At 31.5% G+C, this 19,296-nt stretch overlaps 2 protein-coding genes and 1 pseudogene across 7 annotated transcripts in view; all 3 read left to right on the top strand.

Annotated features, from left to right (window-relative positions):
* LOC148623038 (cilia- and flagella-associated protein 46-like) overlaps nt 1-19,296 on the top strand; it is a 78,507-nt gene that overhangs the window by 10,379 nt on the left and 48,832 nt on the right. For 2 of the 5 annotated variants that reach the window (XM_088573505.1, XM_088573501.1), the window contains exons 9-19: nt 64-150; nt 2,183-2,257; nt 2,585-2,611; nt 3,457-3,556; nt 6,289-6,387; nt 9,279-9,469; nt 9,717-9,813; nt 10,244-10,375; nt 16,132-16,249; nt 17,021-17,047; nt 17,974-18,103. In XM_088573505.1, coding sequence (XP_088429631.1) covers nt 64-150; nt 2,183-2,257; nt 2,585-2,611; nt 3,457-3,556; nt 6,289-6,387; nt 9,279-9,469; nt 9,717-9,813; nt 10,244-10,375; nt 16,132-16,249; nt 17,021-17,047; nt 17,974-18,103 — 1,083 coding nt within the window. Of the gene's footprint in view, nt 1-63; nt 151-385; nt 488-2,182; nt 2,258-2,584; nt 2,612-3,456; nt 3,557-6,288; nt 6,388-9,278; nt 9,470-9,716; nt 9,814-10,243; nt 10,376-16,131; nt 16,250-17,020; nt 17,048-17,973; nt 18,104-19,296 lie in introns of all 5 variants that reach the window. The other 3 variants (XM_088573502.1, XM_088573503.1, XM_088573504.1) reach the window with 3 other exon arrangements.
* LOC148623039 (uncharacterized) lies at nt 10,396-15,663 on the top strand (annotated as a pseudogene). The gene is made up of 2 exons (XR_015920754.1): nt 10,396-10,778; nt 14,350-15,663. The product of XR_015920754.1 is annotated as an uncharacterized LOC148623039 (transcript).
* LOC148623040 (uncharacterized) lies at nt 11,036-12,415 on the top strand. The gene is made up of 2 exons (XM_088573858.1): nt 11,036-11,273; nt 11,645-12,415. Exons 1-2 carry the CDS (start codon nt 11,036-11,038, stop codon nt 12,187-12,189), a joined length of 783 nt encoding a protein of 260 aa, XP_088429984.1. The 3' UTR covers nt 12,190-12,415.

Here is a 19,296-nt window from a genome sequence, read left to right as displayed (position 1 = left end):
TAAGATGGCCTGTTATATGTACGGACCATGATTCTCTTCATTCCATGTTGTCAATGATTTCAGTGAACTTGATGCTATTATAGCTGAAATTGAGCTTCCTCAACATAATGTTTTGTCTGTCGAGGAAGCTGAGCAGGATCCTGGGGATGTGTAAGTGGTGGCATGAACCAATAGAAGGCTACTATGTCTTGTGCATGTACAAAGCATGATATAATCCTTATAATATATACTCATTGGTCAAAACAAACTTTTACCTTCATGTGATGAGGAGTTAATGTTTTAATCTTTTACAAGTGTATAGATATGACACAGTATTGTAGCTGCATTTGTATTATATTTAGGGCCATGATCTGAGATCTGAAGTTTAATAATTATGGTATTTTAGTCATGTAGGAAGTAGAATGTCTGTTGGAAAACAAAGTTCAGTGAGAATGGACGGGTCTATGGGTAGAAGTGCCATGAAAATGGATGGATCCAAATATTCAATGTAGGCTAGGAATTCTTATTTTATTGTTTGCTGTTATTTCTTTCATTTGCATGGGATGAACATTATATTTTGTGGCTGTTAATATGGATTAGTTCGAAATGTGTTTGCTCTTATGCAAACTACATTTATTTTGTACATGTATATCAGTTACACGGTATTGTATACAGTACTGAAATCAGTGTACAGCACATGACAACAGAAAGGAGTGCTATCAAGATAAATAGACTAATGTACTAGGTTGAAATAGCGATCGTTTTTTTTTTACTTTGAGTTATGTTAAGGCTACACTGAAAAGTCGGGGGTTCATTGGGGATAAAAATGATATATAAAGTTGGTAATTACTGTCACTAAGGAAACTGACATGTAACTTATTTCTGTCCTACTGTTTTATTTTTTTTATTGTATCAAATTAGCTGAATAAAAATGTCCACTGACCAATGATCTAACAACTTTCAGTTTGAAGTTATGTCAGAGGAATGTTGGAATTCATATACATTACTCCTTCTTGTAAAATGACTTGGAGTCATTTAGATACTTAATAAAATCCATATACAAACTGTTGATAAAATTAAAATTATTTATTATAGTATGTACTGCATCTAAAGTATTTACTGTATCCAGCTATTTGTGTTTACACAATTTTTTTTATAGAATTTACAGAGCCATAGATTGAATTCCTTGAATTAAATTAAGTCAGCATATAATTCCAAATAGTTCAGTCTTATAGTGGAAAAAACTGGAGTGTTTTACATGTTTTTTTAATGTCTTGTTTTCTTATTCACTTTGTGTATGTTGGTTTCCATGATCTGTCAAAGGAGTACATTTGTTAACTAGTTTTAAGCCCTGTTATTGATGTTCAACTTGTCTATTTACGGCATATAAAATAGTTAGCTTCAGTAGATAAAAGTGATCTTCCCTTTATTGAATGACCATCAGTTTGATAGTTTAGTTGTTGTCTTTGTTTTAAAAAATATTTTATGTAGACAGAAGCCCTAGCCTCAGTTTCTACTGTCTCTTTTACTTATTTTGACAACAGACTATACATATATGTATCTTGCAGAAATTTATAGAAATTTAGTGAGCAACCCAACAAATGTTAAACTTCATTCCAAACAGTAAAGGCTTTTTAACCATGTGAAGTTCATTTTGGTTACTTTTATATAATCATAGACTGTGTGTTATTTAGTGCTTCAATGGCCATAATAACCAGGGTATTTATTTCTGACTGTAATAAATGTTGTGGCATTTTGATTTTTGGTTTGTGCATCTGTTTTTCTGCTTTACAGTTACATTTCAGGTTTAAGATACTTAACTGTTTCTTTTTCTCTTTTAACATCATACCTTGTACTTTTTTAGGTATTCACTGGTTAAATGAAAATTCATATTAAAACAAATTTCATTTTGTGTTTCTGATTAGAAACTGCCAAGTGGGCCATTAGAGTTCCTTTGGTTTTCTTGTATAGTTTTTGCTTGGCTTTTTAAAACTTTGTGTGTCTAAATATAATAAAAGTGCACTTGTTAGCAGATCTTAATGATACATTGTATTGTGGCTCATCAACCACCTTTAGTTGAAAAAATGTAGTTCCCAAAATTAACATTGCACATATATTGCCTTGTAAATGCAGTAGTATTTGTTTCTAACCTTCACTGAATCACCTTTATAATCATGTAGAATATTCACTTTATTTCACATAGGAAAACTCCAGTCAAGGGTCGAAGAACTCCGACCCCAACTTCAACCAAAAAGTTACCTACTGAAAGCTTGGACAAGTGAGTTGTTGTTGTTTTCCATCATTTTGTACTTCCTGTCTTTGTTCTCTGTGTTTAAATTAAGATTTTTAAATAAAAAAACTATCTTCAAGATTTACTGCACAACTTTACTCCACAATAAAAAAATTATTATACACAAACATTTATTATAATGTAGGTATTTCTTGCATCCCTGTTTTATTGCACACAGTTCCCTTTTTATCTTGTCTCTCCAACACAATCTTCCTCCCACTTTCCTATCCACAGCTTTTTTTTTTGCACCATTATTTTGTGTATCTAATATTAACCAATTTAATTATTAATCAACATATCATAACAAATTTTTAGCAATTTAGATTTGAATTCACCAGACAGGTAAACTTGTGTTTATGCTCAGTTTTATACCTCTTTTAAGTTTGAATTGTAGTTTGAAATTTACATTTGAAATGCATGTGTTGTGTACAAATTATACATTTTTTTCTACTGATAATGTGTTAAAATTGGTTTATTTTCCACATCATGATTAGTACAGATCCTATGTAAAAAGTATACATTTTGTTAGACCTCTTTATTCTTTTATGGTAATTTGTACAAAAAATCTTTTTTGTAAAATGATATTTTAATTTCCTACATGTATCCCTAAAATGACATACATTGATTTGTATTTTTACTTTTTTTTTCTCTATGTGAAAACATGAGTACAATTATTTATCATTTTATTAAACATTTACACAATACATGCAAACTTTATTGTAATTCTTGGATTCCTGAAATGGTGGTTGGTTATAAAAATATTTATTACTGGTAAAATTAGAAACATTATTCTGTGTATTGAGTTATTTGTATTTTATTGTAATTTACAATTTATTTTAAAGGGATGTTCCAGATTTTGATAATAAAACTGATTATGCTCTTCAAATCTCTGTTATTAAAAAATGTTTTACACTTTTTCTTTGGAAAATAATTTTATGAATTGCATTGATCATCTAGTTGTGAATTGTTTCTCTGATGGATTTAAATGTTTAACTCAGCTCATAGTTAATAAAAGGACAACATGTCTCTAAGTGATAGCACGACCAGCCGTTTCTTAGTTAACTCTATAGGAAACAATGGCTTTAACTAAAACTTAACTGACAGTTCAAATAAGATGACATAAGTGCAACTGAATAACTGATTTCCGATGTTCTGTTATTCTTTTTATATTTTCCTTCACTTTTAAGGCCTTATTTGTTACTGGAACTAGCTAGATTCTGTCTTGAGTTGGACTTTCCAGACCTTGCACAGGATTGTGTTGATCAAATGAAAAACAGTAATGTTAAGGTATGTTTGAACTTATACAGACATGAACACTCTGTGAATGGAATAATCCAAAACAAAATAACTTATACAGACATGAACACTCTATTAATGGCATAAACCAAAACAAAATAACTGATACAGACACGAACACTCTGTGAATTGAATAATCCAAAACAAAATAACTTATACAGACATGAACACTCTGTGAAATGAATAATCCAAAACGAAATAACTTATACAGACATGAACACTCTGTGAATTGAATAATCCAAAACAAAATAACTGATACAGACATGAACACTCTGTGAATGGAATAATCCAGAACAAAAAAACATACAGACATGAACACTCTGTGAATGGAATAATCCAAAACAAAAAAACATACAGACATGAACACTCTGTGAATGGAATAATCCGAAACAAAATAACTTATACAGACGTGGACACTCTGTGAATGGAATAATCCAAAACGAAATAACTGATACAGACATGAACACTCTGTGAATTGAATAATCCAAAACAAAATAACTGATACAGACATGAACACTGTGAATGGAATAATCCAAAACAAAAAAACATACAGACATGAACACTCTGTGAATGGAATAATCCAAAACAAAATAACTTATACAGACGTGGACACTCTGTGAATGGAATAATCCAAAACAAAATAACTTATACAGACATGAAACACTCTGTGAATTGAATAATCCAAAACAAAATATACAGACATGAACACACTGTAAATGGAATAATTTAAAACAAAATATACAGACATGAACACTCTGTGAATGGAATAATCCAAAACAAAATAACTTATACAGACTTGAACACTCTGTGAATGGAATAATCCAAAACAAAATAACTTATACAGATGTGGACACTGTGAATTGAATAATCCAAAACAAAATAACTTATACAGACGTGGACACTCTGTGAATGGAATAATCCAAAACAAAATAACTTATACAGACATGAACACTCTGTGAATGGAATAATCCAAAACAAAATATACAGACATGAACACTCTGTGAATGGAATAATCCAAAACAAAATATACAGACATGAACACTCTGTGAATGGAATAATCCAAAACAAAATGACTTATACAGACATGAACACTCTGTGAATTGAATAATCCAAAACAAAATATACAGACATGAACACTGTGAATTGAATAATCCAAAACAAAATTTTTATACAGACATGAACACTGTGAATGGAATAATCCAAAACAAAATAACTTATACAGACGTGGACACTCTGTGAATGGAATAATCCAAAACGAAATAACTGATACAGACATGAACACTCTGTGAATTGAATAATCCAAATCAAACTATACAGACATGAACACTCTGTGAATTGAATAATCCAAAACAAAATAACTGATACAGACATGAACACTCTGTGAATGGAATAATCCAAAACAAAAAAACATAGACATGAACACTCTGTGAATGGAATAATCCAAAACAAAATAACTTATACAGACGTGGACACTCTGTGAATGGAATAATCCAAAACGAAATAACTGATACAGACATGAACACTCTGTGAATTGAATAATCCAAATCAAACTATACAGACATGAACACTCTGTGAATTGAATAATCCAAAACAAAATAACTGATACAGACATGAACACTCTGTGAATGGAATAATCCAAAACAAAATAACTTATACAGACATGAACACTCTGTGAATGGAATAATCCAAAACAAAATAACTTATACAGACGTGGACACTCTGTGAATGGAATAATCCAAAACGAAATAACTGATACAGACATGAACACTCTGTGAATTAAATAATCCAAAACAAAAAAACATACAGACATGAACACTCTGTGAATGGAATAATCCAAAACAAAAAAACATACAGACATGAACACTGTGAATGGAATAATCCAAAACAAAATAACTTATACAGACATGAACACTCTGTGAATGGAATAATCCAAAACAAAATAACTTTTACAGACATGAACACTCAGTGAATTAAATAATCCAAAACAAAATATATAGACATGAACACTCTGTGAATGGAATAATCCAAAACAAAATAAAATTTTGATTACAAATCAATAATGAATACTTTAACTGGAATCTATTAGCGTTTTAATATTTCTAATTTCTGCTTTGATTACAAGTGTGAAATGCCACAAATCAGGATATTTCATGTAAATTTTTTTTCTGTGATGCTTTTTATGTACACAGTAAAAATAAAAACCCTAGATAAGGATATTGTTAATAAACAAAAAAAGTGCCGACATGAAAGTCTATCTGAGGTGTTTCAAAATCTGATGATAAATGACAATATAAAAAAAAATGAGATAAAATTCTGAAGTGTAATGAAATGTTATGACCAAATAAATTAATTTGAGATAAATACTGTAATCAGATTGATTAAAATAATTTTGTTATATCTCAATGGATAAAAAATATATTGACACGCCCCTGTTCAGCTAAATTCAGAGCTACTTTTCTCATGTTTAAAGATAAAAATATGTTTTAAAATTAATTTACAAGAATTGGCTATGATAAAAATTTTGTCTATTGAAAAATAACATAAATTTTCCATGTGCATATTTTGTTTATTGCACTTCGCACATTAAACAAATATGCACATGGAAAATTTATGTTATATTTCAATAGACAAAATTTTTATTATAGCCAATTCTTAATAACATCATAACAACCAAGACAATGGGTTATTACATTTTTTCGTTGTTAACTTACTATGCATTTTAGGACCCAGGTTTTTTCCTCGAAATGGAGTTCCTACAGAGTGAATTGACAGTGAAAAATTTAGGAGATAAGCAAGAGTCTTACCAGAAATCATCAGTAGATGTAAGTACAAATTGTTATATTGAATTAGCTGAGAAAAGTTGTGTAGTGAGCATTTCAAAATGAATAAGGGTTGCAGCTGAACAGCAATATGTCAAACTCAGGTAAGTCTAAAATCTTAAATAACTCAATCAATTACAACAGTCAAAGTGAAACTTTCCTTACTCCAATATAATTGTACCTTGTATGACTTTAAATGGGATGAATAAAGTTTTTAACCGTTCCATCAAATGTCTGAGATTTCTCAAAGTCAATTGATCTGTGGAAAAGTTAGTTGCATTATAGCATAAACATTATCTAAGTTAAATCCATTGTTAAGTGTGACTTGTGTAATTACTCATGGATACACTTATGGTTGATTAGCAAAGTGTAAAGCAGTTGATCTGTGTATTTGATAAAGTAAAAAGATATGAATTTGATAAATCAAGCTTTGGAATTTACATAACCAACAATATCTGATGTTTTGATAATAATGGTTAAGTTCCTTATTTTTATTTCTTAAATGAATTCCCTCATTTTACCACACACAAAACAGACAATTTAGTCCCAAATATTTATTTTGACTTCCACTCCAAAGGAGAGGGGGTATACTGTTCAACCCTAGTCTATGTGTTTCAGTGTTTCCGAAACATTTTTCACGTCACAGCAGTTGAAATTTTAACGCATTTTTCCTGTAGGTATACCATATGTTAGGATTCATTTTCAAATAAATTCAACATTAACTCCTTGTTTACTGAGGACTTCATATTTTTTTTACTTTGTATTTTGAAAGTTGAAATTTTCGTCAAAGTTTTCTCAGCAACTACTCATTATAGCAGGTTGAAATTTTAACACTTTTTTCCTGTAGGTATGCCATATTGTGGGATTAATTTTAAAATAAATTCTACAACTTCCTGTTTACCAAGGACTTTGTTATTTTTTGACTATGTTTTTTTCATATTTTAACACATTCTTCCTGTAGGTATACCATATGGTGGGAATTATTTTCGGAAAAAAAACCAACTTACTGTTTACTGAGAACTTTGTTTATTTTCCTTATATTGTTATAATAATATGGCGCATTATTATATTTGTCAGAGTGAGAAATTTATGTTTTGCATAATGTTAACACATAATGCTGCCTCTGATACCAAAAAAAACATGTAGAAACCATCACCGACAGATATATTTCTGTTTTATATTCGACCTAAGACGCCCCAAACTCTGATTACTTAAACATTTTTGCCTGTTCCCTTCAACTTTGACTTATGGAGGTTTGACTGTATATAAAATTCTGTTCCAGAATTTAAAATGTATTCTTAACCATCAATAAATACAAAAATGTTAAGTTATAAACAAATAATTATGAAACAAACTAAAGATAACTTTAAAAATGTCTCATACGCTTGAAATATGTTCATTAAACAACATTTCAATTTTAATTTCCTGTAAACAGGTGTATACTGTATTTTGGTGTGTATTGTGCACACTTTTTTATCAGGAAACTAATTTCAGAATATGGGGATGCGTATAATACATCCATGCATCGTTTAAACACATTTTTACAGACCTAAGATTGGTCGAAAATTAACGACCTCGAGGGAGTCAACATCGAATCAGAGACTACTTATGCCGAGCTGCCAAAGCATATTTATGGATTTTTCATGAGTTTTTTTGTTGACTTCTTACCTTTGTAAGCATAGATTGTCAATAAAATCTTCTTGAACAGAAGTTGGTTTAATCTATTTCCTCCCAAAAGAACACGGCAGATTATGTTTACAACTGCCATACTTTCGTTGTTGTGTATCGATTAACTAATGTTGTCACATGGTTATTGAGGCATTGGAAAAGGTATTTAGATGTCACTGATTATGGTTTCACCTGTTAATTTTATAACAAGCAATTGACATGTTTATTGAGGGGATTAATTAATCGTGACGAGGAAACAAGACAATTAGTTACTGGCATTATCAAAAGAGATTGTAAATTGTTTTGTGATGTGTATATAATAATGTCTTTACGATGTATACAACTTGTTAACGATTTGAAAGAAGTAATTAAAATACACACAAGTTTAAACAATTTAATTACTGAATAAGACCATCTAGGGCACATTGGTCATAGAGCCCTAAAATATTTCCATTGGACAAAGTAGTTAGTTTTAAAAACAATATCATTATTTACACATCGTATTGAACTCTACTTCATAGTTATTGGATATTCTACTTTTTGAAAATATTGGCTTCCTTTTTTCAGTTAACTAATATCGGAATCCTTATTTAACATAAAAACTATTAATTTTAAACAACAACCCTTTATGTATCCCTCATACACATCAGAGAAAATTCTGCATCTCATTATCACGCTTGGCTGCGCTATCAACACACATGCCCTATTTGATGACTGTCTGCATTGTTCGCTCAGACCCCATAATTGATTGTAGAAAAACAGTCCTTCTAGAATTAGCAATCTTCAGAAATTTATTACTCTCAATAGAAACCTTTCAAAGGTAACCAAAACATATGTCCAAGCTGACAATATCAGCTATTGTCTACGTTACGCATTTCTTTCCTGAATAGTAAATTAATACACATAAACATAGACAAAACAGATAAATACAAAAAAGTAACAAAAATAATATTGTTTATTGAAATAAATACACAAAACAGACGAAATGGTCCCTTCTTTTTACAAATAAATTAAAGCCAGAAATATTTCTGGTTCTAACAAGTTACACTATTTTCACCATGTACAAAACATACATACATCGGTAAAAAAGTTTTTTACATCAACTTTTAATGGAAAAACCACCATGCGCATTATACACAAATGTGCACTATACACACCAAAATACGATAGTATGAATAAGACTTTTCAGGTAGTGTACTCATAGATATATTTGATTATGATTCCAGGTTAGAGTTCAGGCTATAAAGAGATGTGAAGAAACTATGATGAATGCCATAAGAAATGGGGATCCTAATGTAATCCAAGCTGGCTGTGTAACCACATTTAACCTCTGTCTGCCCCTTACTCAATCCAACTTACGTCGCCATATCAGGAAACCTCTTACACTTCTAGCTGAAGCTTTAGAGGGTATAGAGAGGTATAAGTTGTATTCAACTGCTTAGTTAACTGTGTTCTGTTAAGAGATGTGGCTATATATCTGTTCAGTCCTTTTTTTTTGTTAAATATTTGCCCCATCCTGATAATGTTATATTAATATTTACAACAGTTATTGGAATAATTGTAATTTGATTACCATTTTCTCTCTTCTTTTTTTAAATGACAGTATGTGATACATACAAAACAAAATTGAAGATATATAATTATCACTTGTTTTTTGTTTTAAGTTTACTGATACACTTAAGATGCCAGATTCACACAGAGCTGTCTAAGTGTGAAGAAGACCAGGAACAGATACAGGTTGCCATGGATCATCTAAAAAAAGTAAACAATATACTAAATTCATGCTATGAAATCAGTGAAGTCTGTTTTATTTCTAAGATATAGATTTCTGTATAACCAAGACCTGTTGACAATTATCAATCCTTGATACGATCTCCATATAAAGTTTAGTCCCTCTACAAGCACACTCCTGATCTGATTTCTCCATGTTTTCAAATTGATTCAGATTTGTTTTAATTGACTAATGAATGCTAATCTACCACAGTATACTGGTGTATTTACTTTCATTCTGGAATGTTAAAGATCATTTCTCTCTGTCAACAAAGTTCATGAAATATGGAACTGATATTTCTCCAACTGAACTTGATATTTTTAAGTAATAAATTGTGTGTCATTTTGTTATAACTTTAAAATACTGAGGTGTGAGTATCTGTAACCTTGTTTTGGTATCAATCATGGTATTGACTTTCAGGCTATACAGCTGGATGATGGAAATGTATACAAAGAAAGATTGGAAGTGGCTTTACATAGACTTGAACTAAGAGCACAACTTTATAAACAACCAGATAGACCTGAAGACATGGCTGCTATGATTATAGAACAGGTAAAACGATAAAACAGGTATCAAACTTGGTAACTAATCATTTGGAAATTTATACTCAATATTGTTAGGATATTTTGGCACATGTCTAATATTTACCATAAAACAGAAAAAAACACGTGAACACATCACTGATAATTTAAATTCATTATCCTACATTCGCCTTCGTTAAAAAGGGTATCATATAGCATAGTAATTGAGATGTGTCGCAAGACAAGCCATATCATTCTCAGTTAAAAGAGGTCAAAATCATGTACCATGACCACGACCTTAGACCCGTATAAAACCAGAGCTCCATGTGCTTTCTCCATTAAATTTAATTGAGACGCAAGGCAAGCTGCCAAGGGAACGTAGTTCGCATTTATTTTGACTTTCATTTTTATGGATTTTGATTTTCTTTTCAAAGGTATTTTCTTGTTTATTTTATCTGCAGTTTTTATACTGTTTTGAAAAAGATTAAAATGTATTTCTAGACGTGGTCTAGAGTTTGTTTATTTTGTGTTAACTTTCATAGTAATATTTAAATAGTCTGGACGTAGTCTAGATTTTATCAATAATTGTAATGCTAGACGTGGTCTAGTTACAATCTTTTTCGGTTGTTCTATTAATAGATTCCAGACATAGTCTGGTTTGTCCTAGTTTTTGATCTTAGAAAGTGAAATTATGTCTAAGGATAATATTAATATTACTGATATTCTTTCTTGCCAATCTGATATTGGGGATGAATTTAATATGGAGGAGAATGAAGGTGTCTTGAACAGTAGAGGTTCAGTTGACAAAACTGCCTTGTCTAATACAAATACTAAAAAAGGTAGAATAATAAGATGGGGTACCTCTAAACGTAAAATTACTACACAGAGTACTAGCTCTGCAAAGAAAGCTAAAAAGTCTGCTACTGCAGGTAAAAAAGTTTCTTCAAGTTTTAATTTAGAAGAACTAAGAGAAGACCTAGGTATTAATTACCTCGTTAAGAATATTAAGGTTTTGTCAGGTCTACTAAAAGCTTCAGAGACCGCTGATAGGCCAGTGCCTTTATCTGTCCCTTCGTGTGTTAAAGTTTTTACCCCAGTCACTCAAACCTTGTCTATAGGTAATTCTAATTTGTCTAACAGAACCAGTACTGTGACCTCTGCAAGTAATAGTAGGCCTAATCCCGTAATTTCTTTGCCTCATTCAGTTGAGCCCACCCCCCTTAAAAATGAGCCTTTTTTGGAGGTCCCAGATTATGACTACAATGAATTTGATTCTAATTTTTTAGAAGATTATGATCAGTTTCAGTAGGAGTAGACCCTAGGAATGCTTTTGATCAAGCTTTTGACCAGTCCCCCTCTTTAGCCCTTCCTACTGCTAATGATCTTGGTGATCCTTCAGTTTCTGTGCCATGTGACTTAGATCCGTCTAATCTTAATGAAGGTCTATATGAGGATGAGTGGAATATTCCACAATTGGACAATGAAGAGAAGACTGGTCCAAAAATTGGTAGTGGTCTAGCAAGGGCTATCAATGCTGCCCTAACTTTGAAGTCCAATAAAGATAGTTTAACAGAACTTACTAATAAATATGCTAGACCAGAAAATGCAACCTATCTCTGTGCCCCAAAATTTAATAAAGAAATTTGGAATCCTTTGGGACAACCTGGTCGAAGTAAAGACCTTAACTTGCAAGAAATTCAGAAATATTTAGCTTTTGGGCTGATGCCTATAGTATACATGGCAGATAAATTTGCAAAAAAGGAATCAATTGACCCTACTTCAGGGAGAAAGGATTTGACAGATGCTTTCAGTCTGTTAGGCCATGCTTTTTTTGCTAATTTCTAATATGAGATGATCTCAGATGAGATCAAACTTAAATGATTGCTATAGTAGGATTTGTTCAAGTGATGTACCTAGAACAGACCACATGTTTGGGGATGATTGTCTTGGTAAGTTAAAAGAAATGGGGGATATTAATAAATACCCTATTGTTAAGCCTTCTGCTGCTAGTGTCCTTAGAAACATGCAAATCCCTGCTAACAGGTATGGGCCACATTATAGTCAAGGGGCTTTAAACTACAGACACCCTGCCCCAAGGAGAGGAGGGCAGGGCAACAGGTTTTTAGGTCTCAGAGGAGGCTACCGCCCTCGTTTTCAAAATCGTCAGTTAAGACCACTGATGGAATTTCCGGTACCTACCAATACCCAAAGAAGAACATTTGTCCATCGACCTTATTAAATCAGAAGTCAAGAATACCTGTTAAGGTGAGGACTCTTAATTATGACTATTGGTTATTTTTTACCTCTGATAAGTGGATTCTAGAGACCGTTAAAGGTTATAAAATTGAATTTTATGAGGAACCTTTTCAACTAAAAATTCCAAAAGAAATTCCCTTTCCACAGGATAAGGATAAACTTATTGATGAAGAAGTTTGTAATTTAATTACGAAAGGTGCTATTGAAGAGGTTTCTGATGTTTGTAACTCCTTCATTTCTAATATTTTTGCTGTCCTAAAAAAGGATGGTTCTTTTAGACCAGTCATTAATCTGAAATCTTTAAATGAGTTTGTAGTGTATCACCACTTTAAACAAGAAAATCTTCGTTACACCTTGGATTTGGTTCAGAAAAATGATTTTATGTGCAAGTTAGATTTGAAGGATGCCTTTTTCCATGTGAAAATTGACCCAGACTTCAGGAAGTATCTTTGTTTTTCCTGGAAAGGGACATTTTTTCAGTTCTGTGTACTTCCTTTTGGCTTAGCATCAGCACCTAGAATTTTCACAAAAATTCTGAAGCCAATTTATGCTACTTTTAGGCAAAATGGAATTAGATGCTGTTATTATATTGATGACTCTTTGATTATGAACCAAATTAAGATCAAGTGTAAGCATGAAACAGAGTTGATAGCCAATGAAATGGATTCTTTAGGCTTTAATGTCAATGAGAAAAAATCTATTCTTGTTCCTACTCAGAGGATTGAATTTTTTGGAGTTGTTATAAACACTGTTTTATTTAAAGTGTTTCTTAGGTATGAAAAAATTGAAAAGATCCTCTCTTTGTGTAGAAAAATTCTTAATTCTAAACAGGTCTCTATTAGAGAATTTTCCTCTTTAATAGGGCTTTTTGTGCATGCTTTTAATGCAGTCTTGTTAGTCTCTTTACATTATAGGGCCTTGGATGGGATAAAGTGCATTATTTATCCTTGAATAACAACAATTTCGATGCCTATGTGACTCCTTCCAGCAAGTCTGGTACAGAGATTGTTTGGTGGTTAAGAAATGTTCAAAATTTGAATGGCAAATTCATTCGGATGCCTCCTGTTGATTTATGGTTAGAAATGGATGCTTCCAATTTAGGTTGGGGAGTCCACTTTGACGGCAAGGTTGCTGGAGGGAGATGGTCTACTCTAGAATCTACTTATCACATTAATTATTTAGAATTACAAGCAATTTTTCTTGCCTTACAAACTTTCTTTATTTCAGATACAAGCTTCATACATGTAGGCATTAGATCTGATAATACTGCTGCGGTTGCTTACATCAACAAAATGGGCGGAATGTGTTCCATTGATATGGATTGTTTAGCATCCAATGTATGGAACTGGTGTTTCTTGAGAAATATTTTCATTTCTGCTCAATACTTACTTGGAGATAATAATGAAATAGCTGACTTGTTGTCAAGAAACTTTTCAGACTCGTGCGAGTGGTCCTTAAAATTAGAAATCTTTGCTCGTATTTGTGTACACATTTTTGAACCAGATATTGACATGTTTGCATCTAGGATAAATTTTAAAATGAAACCTTATGTTTCATGGCTTTATGATCCTGAAGCAGAGTTGATAGATACTTTCTCGTTTTCTTGGAGAGATAAAAAGCCTTTTTTATTTCCTCCTTTTTGCTTGATTTCTAGGGTGATTAGCAAGGTGTTGACATATAATGTTGAAGAAGCAATTCTTGTAGTTCCATACTGGCCTACTCAGATATGGTTTTCTTTGTTAATTTCAGCTTTGATTTCTTTTCCTGCCAGGCTCCCAAGGCACAAAGATCTCCTTATGCAGCCACACTCAGGAGAGTGTTTCCGTGGGAAGTTAGACTTAATCGCGTGTTTTGTATCAGGGAATTCCTTAAGGATAAAGGAATTCATGACTTTGATTCCAAAATTATCTGCAATTCATGGAGGTCTTCCACAACAAAACAGTACCAGTTGTGTTGGAAAAAATGGGTTTTTTGGTGTTCTAAATGGAGGATTAATCCATTCCACCCGTCTGAAATTGTTGTAATAAACTTTTTATCTTTTTTGATGCGTCAAAATGTATCATATTCTGTGTTAAATGTACACAAGTCTATGTTATTTCAGACTCTTATTTATTTTGGTGTTCAATGGGTTCATAAATCTGCACTTGTTTCAAGGTTATTGAAAGGTTATTTCAATACTAGGACTGTTAATGTTAAACCTCTTGTTACTTGGGATGTGTCAAATGTTTTAGATTTTTTATCTACCCTTTATCCATTAGCAGATCTATCTCTGAAATTTTTAACTTTAAAACTATAACTAAAGCTTCAAGAGCCCAGACTTTATCAGCTCTTGATATTTCCTTATTAACTAAGTTAGATGATAGATATGTTTTTCAGATTGGACAGCTTTTAAAAACTTCTAAACCAGGTGTTCCAATACCTGATTGTGTTCTTTATAGATTTAAAAGAAAAGAATTATGTGTAATTCATACTCTTGATGAGTATTTGTCTCGTACTTCATTGAAAAGGAAAACTTCGAAATTGTTCATTTCTTTTAAAACTTTTAAAGCTGTTACTACTTGTACTTTAGCTAGATGGTTATGTACAGTTTTATCTTTGGCTGGGATAAATAATCCTTCATTCAAGGCACATTCTTTTCGAGATGCTTCAACATCTAAGGCTTTTAAGTTTGGTGTTTCCATTTCTGATATTATGAAGACTGCTAACTGGTCATCAGCTAAGACATTTCAACGTTTTTATTATAAAGATATTGTTACTAATAAAAACTTTTCGTCTGCCATTTTAGAATCCTAGGGTGTTGTTGACTATTATTTATGAGAGTGAATTGGACTTTATTATTAGTTATATTTCTAATGAATGTTTCATGTTATGTGGAGTATGATATGGACTATTTTAGTTTGTGTAACTGTTATAGTAACATTTAACTGTCTTATTTTGATTTTGTTTATTATTTGTTAAACTTGTTTCATGGTCTTCAATGACCTCAGGTATATTATGTAAAATCATATTAGTCTTATTTTCACTGAAAAAACTTCTTAAGTGGGACTTGTTTTTTGAGATTAAAGGTTGTATTGTTAAATAAATTTTTTATTTCATTATGCCTTAGTTTGTCCCAACACTTTGAACATGCTTTATGATACCTTTTTTAACGAAGGCGAATGTAGGATAATGTTCCCTCATCCAAGCATCTCGTAGATTATTGTTAACATTATATAGGTCAATGAAACCTACAAAATTGCAAACACTTGCTGATGTCAAAATATCACTTTGTTAGATTTAGCAAGGGTGGGAACTAGATTTGTTAAATGTTAAAAAGTGTTATTTTCTTACTTAAATCTATCACAAAGAGTTGCAAGATAAAACAGTATGTCATATTAACAAAAAAAGGAAAACTTTCAAGATGACCTATTTATAGCAGTCTGATTCAAACTTGTGAGGTAATAGTATGCTATAAGTACAAAAGAATGTTGTCTGTATTAGACATTTTTAATATCCTCAATAATGATTAAGATACTTATATGTAAACCACAGGCCAGGAAAGCTGATTCTGGTACAATGAGGATGAAGAGATCGCTATTAGTGAAAGCAGGAGAAGCATTAGCTCCAGATGCCTTCCAGTTAGTTCTTGACAGTGAAAGTGACACTAAAGGTAGAAACAAACTTACTATGTGAATCTTTTATATGATACACTTATTTATATTCTATATTGTTACCTATAGCTTATACAAAATTTATGATCAGATATAAGTATGTTAATTTATGATCAGATATAAGTATGTTAATTTATGATCAGATATAAGTATGTTAATTTAAAAAGAAACTAGATATTATTTCACATGATAAAAATGATTTGTCTTCAAAATTATAAACTGTTAGTGGATTAAGATTATCATATATTTTTTCACTGATTAAAAAGACTTTGTTCATCATAAATGTTTGCTTTTGAATATTACATGTAATTGATTGAAACCACTATGACATAAAAAAAAAAATAGAAAAACAAAGAAGAAATTACATTTTCTTTGCAAATAGATAATAATTGTTCTTTATGATAAATACATTTTAACCCTCATGGGAAAATTTAAGATTGTACATTTGAGACATTAGAAATCAATAACCATTGCTCTCAATGAAATATATGTAACTATTTGTGTAGAAACTTTTCAGTAGAATATACAGATTCACACAATTATAAGAAGTGTAAAAATGTTCAAGGCACAAAAAGATGAAAATAGATATTGATTCCTATGTTACTTATATCTCCCCAGCTTGTAGTGAATTTTTCTTCCCTATAGTATTAATCAAAGCCCAGTCCAAGATGTGTGCCATGTATCTTTCTTGTTTATTATTTTGCTTCATTATATTAATTTCCTGCTGATAGATTTGAGCTTCATTATATGCTTGACCAATTACTTTTCAGAGAAATTTGGACAGAATAATAATGCAGGTTACAATCTTTAGTTGTTAATTTATAGTTGCTATTTCTGCTTAGTTCATTGTTCTGTAGATGCTATATCAACATGCTCAATTTCTGCATATTTTAATTGAAGGTGTTTTACTCCTATTAAGCCAAAAATTTTGATGTATATATAAATGTGTTTCTCAAAGATACTTTTTTTTTTTTTGTAAATTTCACACATATATACTATTCAAAGACACTGCTAAAATTATCTGTTGCAACTACATAAATAAATTCCATATTTTTGTAACAGTATGTCTATGCGGAGAATTTTTTGCATGTTTTGCCTTTTTTTGACATAATATATAGAAACAAAGGGATAACTTTTTGACCTGCCATGTATGCAGATTTTGTGTTCTTCATCGAGTACTTTCTACATGCATCCGAATGCACTAAGTAAAAAACTAAACTAGCTCTTTAACACGAGTTATATATGGTAAGATATTAAGTGGTCTTCATATTATACCTAAGATATACTACACTGAAACACTGATTCTTTTTATTTGTAACTCTTATGTGAACAAGTGTTACTATGTGATCATCTTTAGAAAATCTCCTAATTTCTTCTTTTATAGATTCTATTCAATAACATTTTAGATACTAATTTTGCACAGCTACAAACTTGATACAAAGAGAATGTACTTATGTAGTCTTCTGAGGAATTCTGTATAGCATACACTACTACGTCAACTCTGTATGCACCTTAACATTCTATTATTTCAGTGGTCCATATAATTTTATACTGTAAGTTTTATTTGTAGCAATGCTTTTGTTATTTTGCAGATATTTCTTTAACTTTCAAAGGTGTTGATTATGTTAAATTTTCATGATTGAAATATTTTGATGGCTCACATTATAGTTATTTTCAGAAAATGCTTTCAGAAATGTAATACAGTAATTTCATTGAATTACAGATGTAACAGGTGGTAAAGCTCCAATGACCCAGATAAAGAAACTTGCTAACAAGGCCAGACAATTTAATAAATGTGTTAAGAAGGCTGAAGGTCATTTGAAGAGACTTGGGGATGAGAATGATAAGGAGAGGTACAAACATAAGACACTTACTGTATCAAATCCTCAAACTACTTCACTATATCATTCTATTTGTTGATTTTTTGGATGTGCAAGTCTACCTAAATGAATAACAGATCAGACATGTACTTGCTCTATAATTATGATTTTTTAGAGAATTAGGACACTTGAGCTAAGGAGATATTCTAGACTTATAAGTGAAGAGACAATTAACTACATGTACAGGTTTTCTTTATAAAAAGTTAATATTCTGTACATACTTTAGCTGTTCACAATATGTCTGAGAGCTGTCTGTAGAAGAAGTTTGGCTTTTATGATAAAATTGTTTCATGACAAGGCCATCCATTATCATTATCTATTATTGATGTAAACATTTCATTAATATGGTGAGAAAGATTAGTAGTTATACAGTCAAACCAGTCTTTATAAACAAGTTAATTTTACTTAGAATGCACTACATAGGCATATTGTAGTCATAGTCGGGTTATTGTTGAATACAAGTAGTCACTAAGGCAGGTTATTGCTAAATGCAGGTAGTCACTAAGACAGTTTTGGTTGTAAATGCTGAATACAGGTAGTTACTGAGATAGGTTTGGTTGTACAGTCTGAATACAGGTAGTCACTGAGACAGGTCTGACAGTTCATGCTGAATACAGGTAGTCAGACAAGTTTTGTTGAACATACTGAATACAGGTAGTCACTAAGATAGGTTTGGTTGTACATGCTGAATACAGATAGTCACAGACAAGTTTGGTTGTACATGCTGAATACAGGTAGTCACTGAGACAGGTTTGACTTTTCATGCTGAATATAGGTAGTCATTGAGACAGGTTTGGTTGTACATGTTGTACACAGGTAGTCAGACAGGTTTGGTTGTACATGCTGTATACAGGTAGTCATTGAGACAGGTTTGGTTGTACATGCTGTACACAGGTAGTCACTAAGACAGGTTTGGCTATACATGCTGAATACAGGTGGTCACTAAGACAGGTTTGACTGTACATGCTGTATACAGGTAGTCACTAAGACAGGTTTGGTTGTACAGTCTGAATACAGGTAGTCACTAAGACAGGTTTGGCTATACATGCTGAATACAGGTGGTCACTAAGACAGGTTTGACTGTACATGCTGTATATAGGTAGTCACTAAGACAGGTTTGACTGTACAGTCTGAATACAGGTAGTCACTAAAACAGGTTTGACTGT

The sequence above is a fragment of the Perna viridis genome, chromosome 3 (genome assembly GCF_037379345.1).
Source record: "Perna viridis isolate PV_CMFRI_1.1 ecotype Kerala chromosome 3, ASM3737934v1, whole genome shotgun sequence".
In the NCBI taxonomy this organism is placed as follows: domain Eukaryota; kingdom Metazoa; phylum Mollusca; class Bivalvia; order Mytilida; family Mytilidae; genus Perna; species Perna viridis.
Note: the sequence above shows the minus strand (reverse complement) of the source record. Positions and strands in the feature narration are given on the sequence as shown.